General features: G+C 43.9%; 2 protein-coding genes across 4 annotated transcripts in view; one reads left to right on the forward strand and one right to left on the reverse strand.

The window, feature by feature from the left end:
* Window positions 1-7,943, reverse strand: NDUFV3 (NADH:ubiquinone oxidoreductase subunit V3). 3 transcript variants are annotated; one of them, XM_084530483.1, is made up of 4 exons: window positions 7,807-7,943; window positions 7,576-7,669; window positions 3,426-4,385; window positions 1-270 (listed from the first exon to the last, which is right to left on the reverse strand). In XM_084530483.1, the coding sequence occupies exons 1-4, from the start codon at window positions 7,924-7,926 to the stop codon at window positions 104-106; spliced, it is 1,341 nt and encodes a 446-aa protein (XP_084386609.1). In that variant the 5' UTR covers window positions 7,927-7,943; the 3' UTR covers window positions 1-103. The 3 variants fall into 3 exon arrangements, with proteins under 3 accessions (XP_084386609.1, XP_084386608.1, XP_084386607.1); XM_084530482.1 differs by lacking the exon at window positions 7,807-7,943 and having other exon boundaries at window positions 6,944-7,602; XM_084530481.1 differs by lacking the exons at window positions 7,576-7,669; window positions 7,807-7,943 and adding an exon at window positions 5,007-5,435.
* The window catches only part of WDR4 (WDR4 tRNA N7-guanosine methyltransferase non-catalytic subunit), a gene marked incomplete at its 5' end in the record, with an annotated part of 20,907 nt that continues 15,600 nt past the window's right edge, over window positions 7,936-13,242 (forward strand). Inside the window, 4 exons of the mRNA XM_084530471.1 lie at window positions 7,936-8,075; window positions 8,221-8,283; window positions 10,306-10,452; window positions 12,662-12,818. Of these exons, the coding sequence (XP_084386597.1) occupies window positions 7,936-8,075; window positions 8,221-8,283; window positions 10,306-10,452; window positions 12,662-12,818 (507 nt within the window). The remainder of the gene's footprint in view (window positions 8,076-8,220; window positions 8,284-10,305; window positions 10,453-12,661; window positions 12,819-13,242) is intronic.

Raw genomic sequence — 13,242 nt, forward strand, 5'->3', positions numbered from 1 at the left:
GAAGTTATCACACGTTTATTGATTTGTAATAGGTTCTACATCAGAGCTAAATAGAAGGTTTTTTTATCATATGATCTGCACATTTGTTTTAAATGTGGTTCGTTCAGTGCCTTGGTGATGGTCTTCCAGAAGATGGCTGCGGCTGCCTGAATTTTGAGAGAACCACAACAGAATCGACGAAGGTGTATATATTGTACTCGTGATGCTGGAGGTTCTTGTAGGTAGAATTATCAAATTCTTCAGGAGCAGGCTGAGCAGCCGCTGCAGGCTCTGTGAAAACAAATAGTAACCGGTGACTATAAAGATGCTACTACAGAGGGCAATATCCTTAATTGCTGAGCCAACCTTCATGTATTTTCAGACCCCACATTCAGGCAATATTTAAAAGAAAAAAAGTCAGCAGCAATAACAAAGGGATAAGTTTAGGATCATACGAGGTGCCAGCAGAACTCAGTAAAGAAGCGCAGCAGTATGCAGCAGGGGAATGGGAAATGGTGCAGGTCACCTCATACAGCCCAGGGTTTTAAATCCAAACTAGCACCTAATGCTGAGGGAGGACTGGGCAGAACACTTATTTACATTTTGAAGGCATATGTCTGCGTTTCCTGGCTCTTTCACAGTTGCCTTGGTTTTCACTTGAGCCAGAACAGTAGGTGACATCCTTAGCGAGCCAGAAGAGGCAAAGAAGCAGCAGCAATGATGTATCATGTCAGACCATGAGATACAGCTATTAGAACTACCTTACAGATTGATCTTTTTTTTTTTTTTCCATGGGGAAAAGTGACGGAGTTATTAAGATCTTCACAGTTTAATTTCACATGTGGTTATACCGAACAATAGTAGATCAAGAGCCTTTGATGAACATTTTCTTTCTCTGAGAAAGAATTAATTGCAATACAATCTTCTAAACTTTGTAATCAGCTCTTCCTCCTAAAAGAGTAATCTAATAAAGCTATTCAGAACTCCTTACTTCACATTAAAACCAACATTAATTCTTAGACTTTTAGAATATTATGCAAATACAGGCAGTACTATTTACATAAAAGGTTCCTGTTATGGGCTGATTTTACAACCAAGGAAATTGCAAGAAATAAAGCTTTATTCCCAATATTAATTTATTCTCATCCTCCCAGAGTTTTAACAATAGGAAAGACATAAGCATAATCTAGTGAAAAGCTTCCTTGTTTAAATTTGCATGTGGTGGCTTATGTTAGATCGCATTAAGCTCCTTTTTGTAATGCTACACCCTGCAATAAAAACGCGGGAACTCAGGCAACCGAACACCAGAATTTCCCTTTAATTATGACACAATTACTGCAGTGCAAAATGCTACCAGTTTAAGAGCATGTATGCTTAAAATTCAGCAAGACTTGCTTATAAATTGGCACGGAGTAAGCCCTGCTTCCAGCAAAAACAACGCACAGCCTACGAAAGGAAATACCCCGAGCCCACTGCTCCGTTCCTACTGAGGCGGCTCACAGGAGACACCGCTACACGTATAAAAGCCAGATGATGCTGTCTTGGCTGCAAACAGCCCCAAGAACAAGCAGGCGTAGGCAAGCGTACGTTCAACCTGCAAGAGACAGTTGTTCCAAATTAAGAGACAGATGCTCAGGAAGAAAAGCAGATGGAGTCTCATTTTTCCTGCCCAAATACACTGTACTTGGCTTCTCAAAGGAGAAATTTATCCCTGAGATCATCCTCCCCACACTTCAGACTTCTTCCCTGCTTTCTCCCTTAAAGAGCACGGATTTCACAGGATGTTCTTCCAAAATGAATCAGAGATGTATTTCTGAGTTGCCACGCTGCTATTTTGCTACTTCTTCAGCAGTTCAAGTCAGCAGTTTTTGCTGACTGCTTGGTACTGCCTGCTCTACAAAGCGGATGACATCACCTGAACGTCTAGGTCTGTAAGGAGAAGAATTGCTTCTACATCTTCAGCACGCTTGCTGCAGAGCTTGCAGATGAGCGAAAGAGCACAGGAGGTATCATTAGCTGTGAACATTAAATGTGGGAAAGCAGTAACTGTTTTCAAAGGCGGCCTCAAAAGGGGGAACAAGATACCCTGAAGACAGCAGTGCTGCTGCTGAGCAGCACAGCTAGGTTGCACTCTGCTGCTCTCAAGAGACCAGAGGTGTTTCACCAGCAGTAAAGGAGCGTGAACCCACCCGCACCACCCTGCACAGCCCTACCACCTCCACAGAGCAAGAGGACCTCAAAGGCACAAGTGCTTCTTCCAGCATAACCAGGTCTATCAAAAAGGTTTTGCTGCTGGCGTGGCTGTGTGTCTGAGACGTGGTTATTTTATAGGTCTGCGGGGCAAGCTTGCCACGTGGGCTTAATCTTATTCTGGATTTACAGCACCAGAGCAGGGGAGGCTGTTTCGTACATCTACAAAGTGCCATGATCTCCACCTTGAATCATTAGCACAGTTCAAGACCAAGTCCTCCTACTCGTATTCAAGTCTCCCCATGCCTCCTGTAGTGCCCAGAACTGGACCCAGTGCCCTGGAGTGGTCACATCAGTGCTGAGAAGGGAGAATCACCTCTCTCCACTTGCTGGTGGCACTCCTAACGCAGCACAGGACAGCACCGGGCGTCTTTGCTGCCAGGGCTTGCTGCTGGTTCCACCTGCTGTCCACTAAGATCCCCGGGGCCTCTTCTGCAAGGACGTCACTTGAAGGATGTTATCCCCACAGCTTTACAGAGAACGGTACGCTGCCTAAGCTGGATGCCAAACATGGAAAGTCATAAGAGATCAAGAGAGAGGGGCATTTACTATTGAAATACGCAGAATGAGATCAGGAAGAAAGTCAACGGGACTGGTGGCAACTAAAAAGGGTAAGTTAATGGAGTGCAGCTAGGGAGAAATCCACAAATCTCAGAACCAACTTCCGTTCCTGGCATTACATTATGATTTCTTGATGTCTCCTGAAATCTGAAGCACTGCAAGAGTTTGGGAAAGAACAGGCAGGAAGGAGAGGGGGAGGGAGAGCTGGATTTAAACAGAAATCAGATGATACCAAATTTAGCTGAGGAAAAAAGCAGCTACCAAATCCTTCTGAGAAAAAAAAAAAAAAAAAAAAAAAGAAAGAAATGGGAAAGCAAACTTTGTCATATAAACCCCATGATTTTGTTCATAATCTCATTTTCATTTTATAAATAACAACTGGCTTGTAAAATTGTAATTACAGCAAAGACTGCTTCCTTTCACAACATAAGTGCAAACTGAGTGTTATGAAGCTCTTGTAACAATTAGTAATGCGTAAGAATTTCTCTTCCAGAAAGCCGCTGCTACACCATTAGCTTCAGTACATACAGAGATCAAAGAATCACAAACAGAGAAGATTTGGAAACTATTAAAAAAGAAAAACATACACCCTAGCCCAGAAGAATCAACACAGTTCAAACAATGTAAAGGTGTACCCTCTGTTGTGCTGCTTTCTCCAGCTTGGTCACCTGCTTCCTGCACGGTCTCCTCCTTTGTACCCATCACCAACACCGCGCTTTCAGAAGTCTCCTCTTCTTGTCTAGAAGTTACTTCTACTGCTTCTGACTCCCGTGCCTCCTTTACCCTTTTTGCTTCCCCTCTGGACACCAGCTTTGGCTTTTTGTCTTCCTGAGCCACTGGTGGAGCTTTCAGCTGAGTCGTTGCTACCTGGGCTCCAGCAGCCTTTTCCTCCAAATAATCGGATTTAAGAGTGGAGTCTGCCAGGGCTTGGTGTTCATCCAAGTGTGGTTCTAAGGCCAGCTTCTGCTGATCCGCTTCTTTCGGAGCCGGTTTTACGTTGGGGTCTCTTGCCTTGGATTTTGATGTTTTATGACCGACTGGTGTTTTAGAAAATGCCACCTGCTTGATGGTAGATACATCTGGTTCTGTTTTGCTTGGCTTCTTCTTAGCTCCAGATTCTTTGTGGCGTTTCTGGGACAAGTTACCCTTTGGTAGCTTTGATGCATTTGTTACTTTCTCAGAAATTTTGGCGTCTCGTCTAGGAAACTCCACTCTGGTTTTAATGGGAGCTTCTGAATCATCCTCATCATCTTCTCCTTCAGAATCCGAGCTAGAATCTGAATCTGAGCTGGATGAAGATGAGCTTTCTTCTTCTTCAGCTACTTCTTTCCTCATGCCTCCTCCTGTTGCGGCTCTAGTGTGTTTCTCCTCCACAACGGAAGAACCAATTCCGTGCTGAGGAAATGCAACCACAGTTTTTCTTGACATCAATGCTCTCCGATCTTCATCAGAAGGTTTTGAAGCTTCCTTGAGATTAGTACTAGATATTGTCTCACCTTCAGTTGGAGACTCTGAGCTAGAAGACAACGTTTTAGGAAATTCAACTGTTGCCTTCGTGGCTAGCAGCTTGGTGCTTCCCTGAGGTGTCATTACATCTAGGAAACGGCACAAAGAGGATTATCATCGTTATACCTGACATCCCTGTTAATTAACGATCTTAGTCATATCATTTTAACTTTTTGACATGATGGGTCATGAAAAGCAAATTGAAAAGCAAAAACAGCAACATGTGTCAAAAAAGCAAATCGAAAGAACTTATACTAAATACGGACATTATGAAGCAGAAAGCTTTAAGGCATTTTAAGTTAAAGACAACAGAGCTCTAGTTAGCATCGAACGGTTTCTGCTGCTATGATGCTGGGATTCAGGAAATAACACCTTTTGCTCCTTGCTTTGTCAGACTCCTTACATGAGCTGTTTTTCTCTGTGCTTCAACTCTGCATCAGTGGAAATGCTTTACAGACACACCTTCTTACCTCAGATGAGCATTAAGATAGCTTGTTAGCTGAGCTCTGTTGTTACAGAGACAATGTTTGCCAGTGAAGAGGCCAGCAGAGCAGAAGACAGAGTAAACAGACACAGCAATAGCCAGCCTTTTGCAATAGTTATCTTTTAAGCAGTAGGGAGGGATGACTCCCAAGGGGCTAGTACCAGAGTAAGAGACACCCGAGGCCATACATGGAAGTATTACTTGCTGATGGGTCCACATGACCTACCAACTGACTTGCATCTAACACAGCTTCACTCAATTTCCCCAAGACTCCATCTCCTCCAGTCTTCACTATCTCCACTTCTTATTTTTAGTCTGAGACCTCTTCATAAGGAAGTGTTAGAAGACTTCCTGGTGCTTCACGGTAGCCTGTCTTTATTTCTTCTCTCCCACAGACACCTTCATTAAGCTGAATTCTCCAGAGAAGGAGCAAACAGTTGAAGAGGAAGCAGCAACTTTCAGGCCCTCACACAGTGTATCAAACACCTCTTGGAAGTCCATGCCAGTGATGTCCTTGAGAGGCTGATCAACAACATGTACTGTTGTTGTTAGAAAAAACAGCAGGACCAAAAGGTCTGGGAGCATATTAAGAAGCCACACCACCATGGAAATTTGCTACAGCAGAGCTGAGTCCAGGAGTTGCACCATTTCCAACCTGCAGGGTAATTCAGCAGACTTCCAGTCTATTGTGTGGATATATCTGCACAGTTTGGGAGTCCAGACCTACTGTGCTGGACCATGAGCTAGATGCAGTTTTCCCCCTTCCTAGTATTTTACAGTAATACCTTGTATGACCTACGGTGATACCATAAGTAGCGCTGAATAGAAGCAAGTCTTTAGCAATGTCGAACTGAAAACATCACAGAAGAGGCAAATACGTGGAATTAGAAGCAAAGTTATTTAACAAAGGAAATACAGAACTCAGAATACAGAATGGGTAGTGACCTTCAGGGGAAGCCTGCCTGCCAGCTAACAGATGCAGCCAAACACAGCAGCCTGTATAAACTAATACTTGAGAAAGCGTCGCTCCAGGCTGAAAAGTTCTTCGAGGAACTGCACAGGGAGAACATAAGAATGCCCAAAGGGAAGACAGACAAGCAAAACCTGCGCAAAAGCTGAAGAAGTGTTAATACTATGATATCCCAAGAAATCAAGGAGGTAGACAGCATTCAAACTGAGCATTAAGAGGAAGTTTCGCTGCAAAAAAAATAGTTTAAACAGTAATGTTTGGAAATGTTGAAAAGGCACATTTCCACTCATAAGCATCAAGTGCAATACAATTGGTACTGACGCTTTAATTAGGGTGTTTCAAACTTTGTATTACCTGATTTGTAGGTGGCTATTGCTAAACTGACTCTGTCAGAAGAACACATCCCAAAAGAGAATATTATTCCCAAATGGAACAGGGTTGTATCACTAGTATCGTTACTGGAGCATGTTTAAAACACATTCACACTCAGAAAGGAGGCATCCAGAACTTACAGGTCAACTCCCATCACTGACTTCATTAGTAAACATGACCATTTTCTCAGAGCAAAGAAAATGTGTATAGCTTGCTCCAGACAGAATCTGAAAGAGGCAGCTGCATCCTATACATCTTGACTAAAGATAATAGTTTGCAGGGAAAGCAGCTGGCTGAAAGAGGTAGACTAATAGGTCTCCTGGCACCTTCTGAAATCAGAGCTGCAGGACAATGAATTTAGAAACTGCTGCTACAAATACAGAGCAAATATGCTGAAAGTAATGCATAAAATAAGCTACAGTAAGATGCAGTTTGTTATTCAGACAGGCCTACATCAATCTACGCAGAAATGGCTTTCTCAATCCAAGCTTTTATTTGCCTTGGTATTTAAGAGGCAAACATTAGAAGCCAGAAGTCTGCATTCAGCTACTCCTCCAGTCACCTTTTCAATACCTGTCAACAAGTCTGATTGCTCCCACGTATGGTCCCGTGAAACTGTGCTGTTTAAGCACCTAGATCTTTAATTTGGGACGAAAATCCTACTCATTGAACCAACGAGCCTCTATGTACATCCAAAAGGCATTTTGTACATTATCTTTTCTTTGAAATCTGTGTTTGTACGTTGGTTTTGGTCAGAAGCGGTTCAAATACTCCCGAACACTGAATGCACTTTGGCAGCCAAACCCAGGCCTATGTCTTACCGGGCTTGCAAACCTATGGGGTTAAGAAGCATTGGAATTAAACTGAATACAACAGGCCCACGGTGCCTCTCTGCAGCCTGCAGCAGATACTCATGCCTTGGGAGCTCTTCTCTCTTCCAGCCAAGCGCGCTGCCTTTTGAACCGCATCATCCCAGCATTTCAGAAGGCAAAGGGGGAACGTCTGAAGGTCAAAACCACGCCTCAGTTTAAATAAATAAATAAATAAATCAATGTCCGAAGGTCAAAACCACACCTCAGTTTAAATAAATAAATATATAAATAAATAAATAAGAAGTATGCTGCTACGCTCGTTTGCATCAAGCTTGTGGCACCTCGCAAAACCTGTCTATATGTTAGGACAAACATAACGATAACTCCTCAAGCATGACAGCGGCTAACATACGAAGGGGAAAGGCAACCAGGAAGGGCTGTGGGGGTTCCCAAGCTCTTGCAGCCTATTTAGGGTTATTTATCCATAACCCAAGCCCCCCGCGCTGCCAGCGGGGACAGCCCCAGGGGCAGCTAACCGCGCAAGCCCCACCGTGCAGGCAGCTCCCCCCTCGGCCCGCAGGGGCCCGCAGGAGGGCTGCTTTTTGGGTTTGAGGCCGGGACGAGGCTCTGTGGTGCCTTACTGCTGTCCGCCGGCGTCCCGGAGCCCACCGGCCGGGTGCACAGCGCCGCCGATGAGGGCGCACGTCGGGGCGCGGGGGGGTCCAGCCGCAGCACCTGCAAAACACCAGCCAGCACAGCGCTCACCCCGGGGTCGGCGGAGAGCACTGAGGGTTAAAAAAAAATAATAAAAATAAAAGGGGGACGGGGAAAAACGAGCTGGTGGTGGTGGAGGAGCCCCCGGGGCCACTCACCTGACGGGCAGCCGCCCTTCCACTGCGCAGCAGCGCGGCAGCCGCCATCTTGTGCTGCGCCCTCCGCCCGCCCTGCCCTACCCGGGCGTCATCGCCCCGCGCCCGCCCGCCCGCCCGCATGGGGCGGCCATGGCGGCCGGCGGCCGAGATGGCGGCGGGGGCAGGCGGCGAGCGGGCGGCGGGCACGGCCCGGCCATGGCGCTGCGCGGGCCGCTCATGGCCGCCGCGGGGGGCGGGCGGCTGCTGGCGGCGCGGTGCCGGGAGCACGGGTCAGTGCGGGTCGCCTCGGGAACCTTTGATTATAAAATAATAAAGCAGCTGACGCTCTTAACGCTTAAACTCAGTTTTTGTTTTTTGTTTTTTTTTTTGTTCCAGTGGTTTTACTCTCTTGTTTTTTTTTTTTTTTACTCGCAGGGAAGATGATCTCTTCGTGTATGATTGCAGCAATGTGGAACAGAAGGCCGTAGAAGATAAACGGTGAGAAAATAAGTGTAAATGATCCGGTGTTTTCTTAGATGCTGCATCTCTTCCTGAGGTTATGCGAAGATAATTAAATAAAGTCATGGGATGACTCCTTGAACCGGTGATCTATGCTATCCCTGATGGATATACATAGATACACATATTTGTGGTTTAATTCAAGAGGGGAGACTGTATACATGCTCGTTTCTGTTTTAGAGAAACACCAATAGTCAATAATTTTGTATGACTTTTGTTAGTCAAGATAATGCTTACAGTGCTGCATCTTTTATTAGACTATCTAAGGCAGGAAAAAAAGAAACAAAAAACAGTACACAATCTTCCTTCAAGTCTATTTTTTAGGTCATAAGGTTTCAAAAAATGAAGAGGTCTTTTTCTTAGTTTAACTCCAACCACTGGATGCTGTTAGTCCTGTAGGCAGTTTTCTTGTTTTCTGCTAAACTTGTATCAAGCTCTGGTAGCGTTAACCCTAGCACTTTTTAAAACAGAGAATGAGGTAGGCTTAGGACTTAAAACAGTTTCCTTCTTCTCAGCCTTTTTCTTTCCCACCATGGAGAAGAAAGAGACCTAAAACCTGCATCCCGATTACAAAAAGTCATTATTTATTTCAAGAAGGCTGGAGCTATTAAAAAGTTACTGTCTATAAATGTACACTTTGCTTGAATTCTGTGTTCTGAAGAATTTTCATGGATTGATGGAACCTGGTGTGGTGGACTGTGCACCGTCCAGGGATAAGCAATCTGGAAAGCAGGATTCCTGTCCTAATTTGGGTGCAGCAAAGTCCTGTGTCTTGTCTGTACTAATCAGTATGAACTCAGGGCAGGTCCTCGTGTGGTTCCAAGCATGGTTACTGCTGCTGTCAGGGCCATGCACTGTCCTGTACTGCAAAGTGGAGACATCTTAGAAAGAATTTAGGTATAAATGTAGTCCTGGCTGTTTAGATTCCATCCTCTTTAGTTTGGAAGAATGTTTTATCTTACTTGAAGCAGCTTTTATGTATGGTATAAAACTGTATAGTGAGGCTGTACTGTTTAAAACCCTAGCTAATAATTGTCTTCAGCTGGTGCTCATATTGTGTGGTGCTCAGTAGTGATACCAAACCTAGAGGGAGTGACAGATGTGCTTAAGGGAGGGCTCCTCTTCTGAGGGATCTCAGCACCTTGGGGAAACAGGCTGTGAGGGTCCTCATGAGATTTATCAAAGGCAAATGCAGAACTGTATACCTGGGCTGGACTAACCCTGGGCAGGGGAGCAAGATAAGGTTGGCTCTACAACCTCTCTGCATCGTGTTCATCTCACCGGTCTTTGTTAGGAGCAGCATAAAGCCGGTGGAAACCATTCTTCTTTTTCTCTTTGGCATTTGTGAGTCCTGCAGTTTCATGTCCAGTGTTGGGCCCTGGGTAATAAGAAAGGCATGGATGGGCTGGAGCTACTCCAGCAATGGGCCGCCAAGGTGGTCGGGGCCTGGAGCATGTGTTGTGTGAGGACAGACTGAGAGAATGCTTCTTCAACCTGGAGAATAAAGTGCTAAGGGAAAGCTTGTTGCTGTTGGCATTGAAACAGAAGTAGAGGTGGAATGCATTCCTGGAGGTGTTCAGGGCCAGGTTGGATGGGGCTTGGTCAAACTGATGTAGTGGGTGGCACTCCTGCTCATGGCAGGGGGTTGGAACTGGGTGTCTTTAAGGTCCCTTCCAACCCAAACCATTCTAAGAGTCTATGAAGCACAGCTTTCTTTAAAACAAACAAACAAACAAAAAACAAACAAACAACAACAACACACACACACACAAAAAACAAAACCCAAAAAAACTTACTGCTGGCTTTTAATGTGTGAGTACAGTCCCTATACCTTTGCATTAATGTTCAAGCTGGCTTAACATTTTAAGCTGAAATCCAACTTCAAGCATTGTACTTCGTTCTTCCTACTCCTTCTTGCTGGTGCTGTAAGAACAACCTTTTCTAAATGATTTCAGAAACTATGTTTCAGGTTGTGAACTCTTTTTCTCCCCTTCTCTCTAGGCAGGACGGACAACCAACAGATAAAGGAAGCGATGACATCCTAGCTTTTGCCTTCTCCCCGTCAGGAGATTATTTTGTCTTGACAGATGACAACAAACGTCTGATTCTGTTTCGTACTAAGCCTTCCTGGGAATGCATTAGTATCAGGTAAGGCAGCAGGATGTTGCTTGCCTCTTCGTAATGGGGCTATGACTGATTAAATTAGAGCTATAAAATAGCAGTACTTGGGATGCATGAATTTGCTATTGCTAAGCTTTCTCTTTTTTATCCCCTGTTGTACTTAAGCATATTAATGATCTTGGGAATTTGTATTGTTGGCCGGGAAAAGGATAATCTCTTGTTTATTCCAGAAGATAGCATTTGCATCTTTAAGAACTGAAACTTTACTCGCTTCTAGTGAATGCTGCGGTTGGGTCTTTAAGAGTGATACTGAGCAGTTCAGTGAATGCACTGTCTGGTTCTGTTGATTAGGAGGAGAAGATATTTTAGGGAATATGTGAGCTCAAAAGCATGTTTTTAGAGCTACTGCACACTTCCTTTTGTAGTGTAGTTCTCTTGAGAAAACTGTCTGTGGCTGTCCACCAGAGGTCCTCCAGTTACAAGTTTTTCATTGCTGCTTGTAACGATCCTCTGTTTAAAAAAAAAAAAAAAAAAAAAAAAAGACTGTGAAGGACTTCCTGAGAAGGTAAGTCACCATGGTCACTATGTAAGGTCTCTGCTTCTGGTGATCTTGATGAATGCAAGGCCCTGGTTGCAAAATACAAAATGAGGTTTTACTCAGCTTGGCTGTGTGTGTAGGGTACATGACAGACCTTTGCTGGGTTAACCAGTGTTGCAGTGAGTAATTGCTGGCAAAACCAGAAATGACAAGTTCTGTTCACTGTGCATGCTCTTCCCTGCTGCCCTGACCCGTTATTCCTGCCTGTAAGATGCCATTGGATAATTGTTGGATAGTTTTGTTTTCTGCTAGAAAGCCAGCTAGAATCACAGCTGGATTTTTGGGAATGTTGCTATGTCCTGTTAGGAAACTGGGAATACAGGCAAAAGGGTCTCCCTGTGGGGGAAAAAAAAATGCCAAAGTTGAGCTAGGTAACTTGTAGTTTTATGGCAAGCTGTATTAAAGGTTTCACACCTTCAACATAATTTAATTTAAAGCTAGCTTTCCTAATCTAATATAATTTAATTTAATGCTAGCTCTCCTAATAAGCTTGTTTCAGACGAGGGGAACTTTCGGATCTGTCTCTTAAGTCAAAGGCAGTACAGCTAAACTTGGAATAAGACTTCTTGTTAGCAAGGTATCCTGTTTGGACACTGTGCTGCCTGAGCCTGCCATGTGTTGGTAGGCATTCGTGTCCTATATGTTTTCCCATTGTTATGGTACTCCTTTACACAGTCACTAAAATATATTAGAATTGCTATCTGTCTACCTGGAGTGCAGCATGTTGTTCTTTTGCCTCCAGAGGTCACTACATTTCAGAGTAGGTGAATAGAAATGGCCATGCTCTATGATCCCCGTTATCGGCAGTCATGTATCAATGCTTTCAGGACATGGAGAGGTTTGGAAAAGAGGTGTTTTGAAACTGAAAGAATAATAGTGATAACAACAACTGTTAATTTGCAGAAACTTTCTTCAGAGTAATTGTGATTAAACCTATTGCAACACTTTGTTTTCTGACCTGCGTGGTCTTTATCTCAAAAGCTATTGGAAAAACATTACCTGCTACACTACTACTGGAACAATAAAATACTGGATGATGATGTGGGAAAGTCAAAGTTCCAGTCCAGGGTTTTTTGCCTGGAGAAGATACCCTGAGACTGTATCTCTCTGTGCATGTGAGGAGGAAGAGTCTGTAAAGCTCACAGAGGACTTTGTTTTACAGTACAAAGTGGCAGCTGGAGAAATAGCCTCACTGCAGTTTTTACCCGTGTTGCTGCAGAATAGTTGTACTAGGAGACCTCCTGCCTGGCTTTCTCTTTTCTCCATGTGTTTAGGCTGTATTTTTATTAAAGAGAACACAAAGTCTACCAGGCTTTCTTTAAAGCACTGGCAGGCTGCCTAGTCAGATGCTCCATTGAGAATGTAGCAAGCAAAATGCAAACAAGCAGCTCTAATGCTTCACCTTTTTTTCTCCCACCTTTCAGGTGTTTTCTGTCATACAGTTTGTTGATCCAAGAGGTCTCAAAAGTGCTGTTTGCCTCTGCACACCTTACTGTAACGTTATTCTCATTGCTGCTGTATTCAGAGTGTGGCATCTAACAGGTTTTTGTCTAGTCTGTCTTGGTCTGTTTAACTGGGTCTGAATCCAGACTTGCTGAAGTTCCCAAGCATGTTCAAACTGTGCCATTTTTCTTTCAGGTCTGTGAATAGGAGATGCACGTCCCTCGTTATTACAGCTGCTGAGGATAAGATTCTGGTTGCAGACAAATCTGGTGATGTCTATTCTTACTCAATAACAGAGCCACAAGCAGAAGGCAAACTTGAACTGGGGCACTTGTCTATGGTACTGGATGTGGTAAGTGTGCCTCCATGTAGTTGCTGTGCAAACCTGCATTGCATTCCTAGTTAGAGTAGAATAGTTCAGTTGGAAGAGACTTAATAAATAAATAAATAAATAAATAAATATTAAGTCCAGCTACTTGACCACTTCAGGGCTAAAACTTGCATTCAAGTTCTTTCATTGTTGCTTTGTCCCGACTTTGGTTGTTGTTGTGTTTTTTTGTTTGTCTGTTCTTGTTTTTTTCTTCTTCAAGAGTTTCTACTTCCTTTAGGTATAAATGACACACATGGTTTGGATTTCTTCTTGCTGATTTTGGAAAGGAAGCAAGTATATGGGTTGTCTATTCTGGGAGTGTGACTGTTCAAAAATTCTTGGTGTTACAGCCACAGAAGACTTGGAGATGGAGTGCATATGGCAATTCACCCAGACTGTCATGTCA

Source organism: Aythya ferina (assembly GCF_964211825.1).
Source record: "Aythya ferina genome assembly, chromosome: 1".
Lineage (NCBI taxonomy): Eukaryota > Metazoa > Chordata > Aves > Anseriformes > Anatidae > Aythya > Aythya ferina.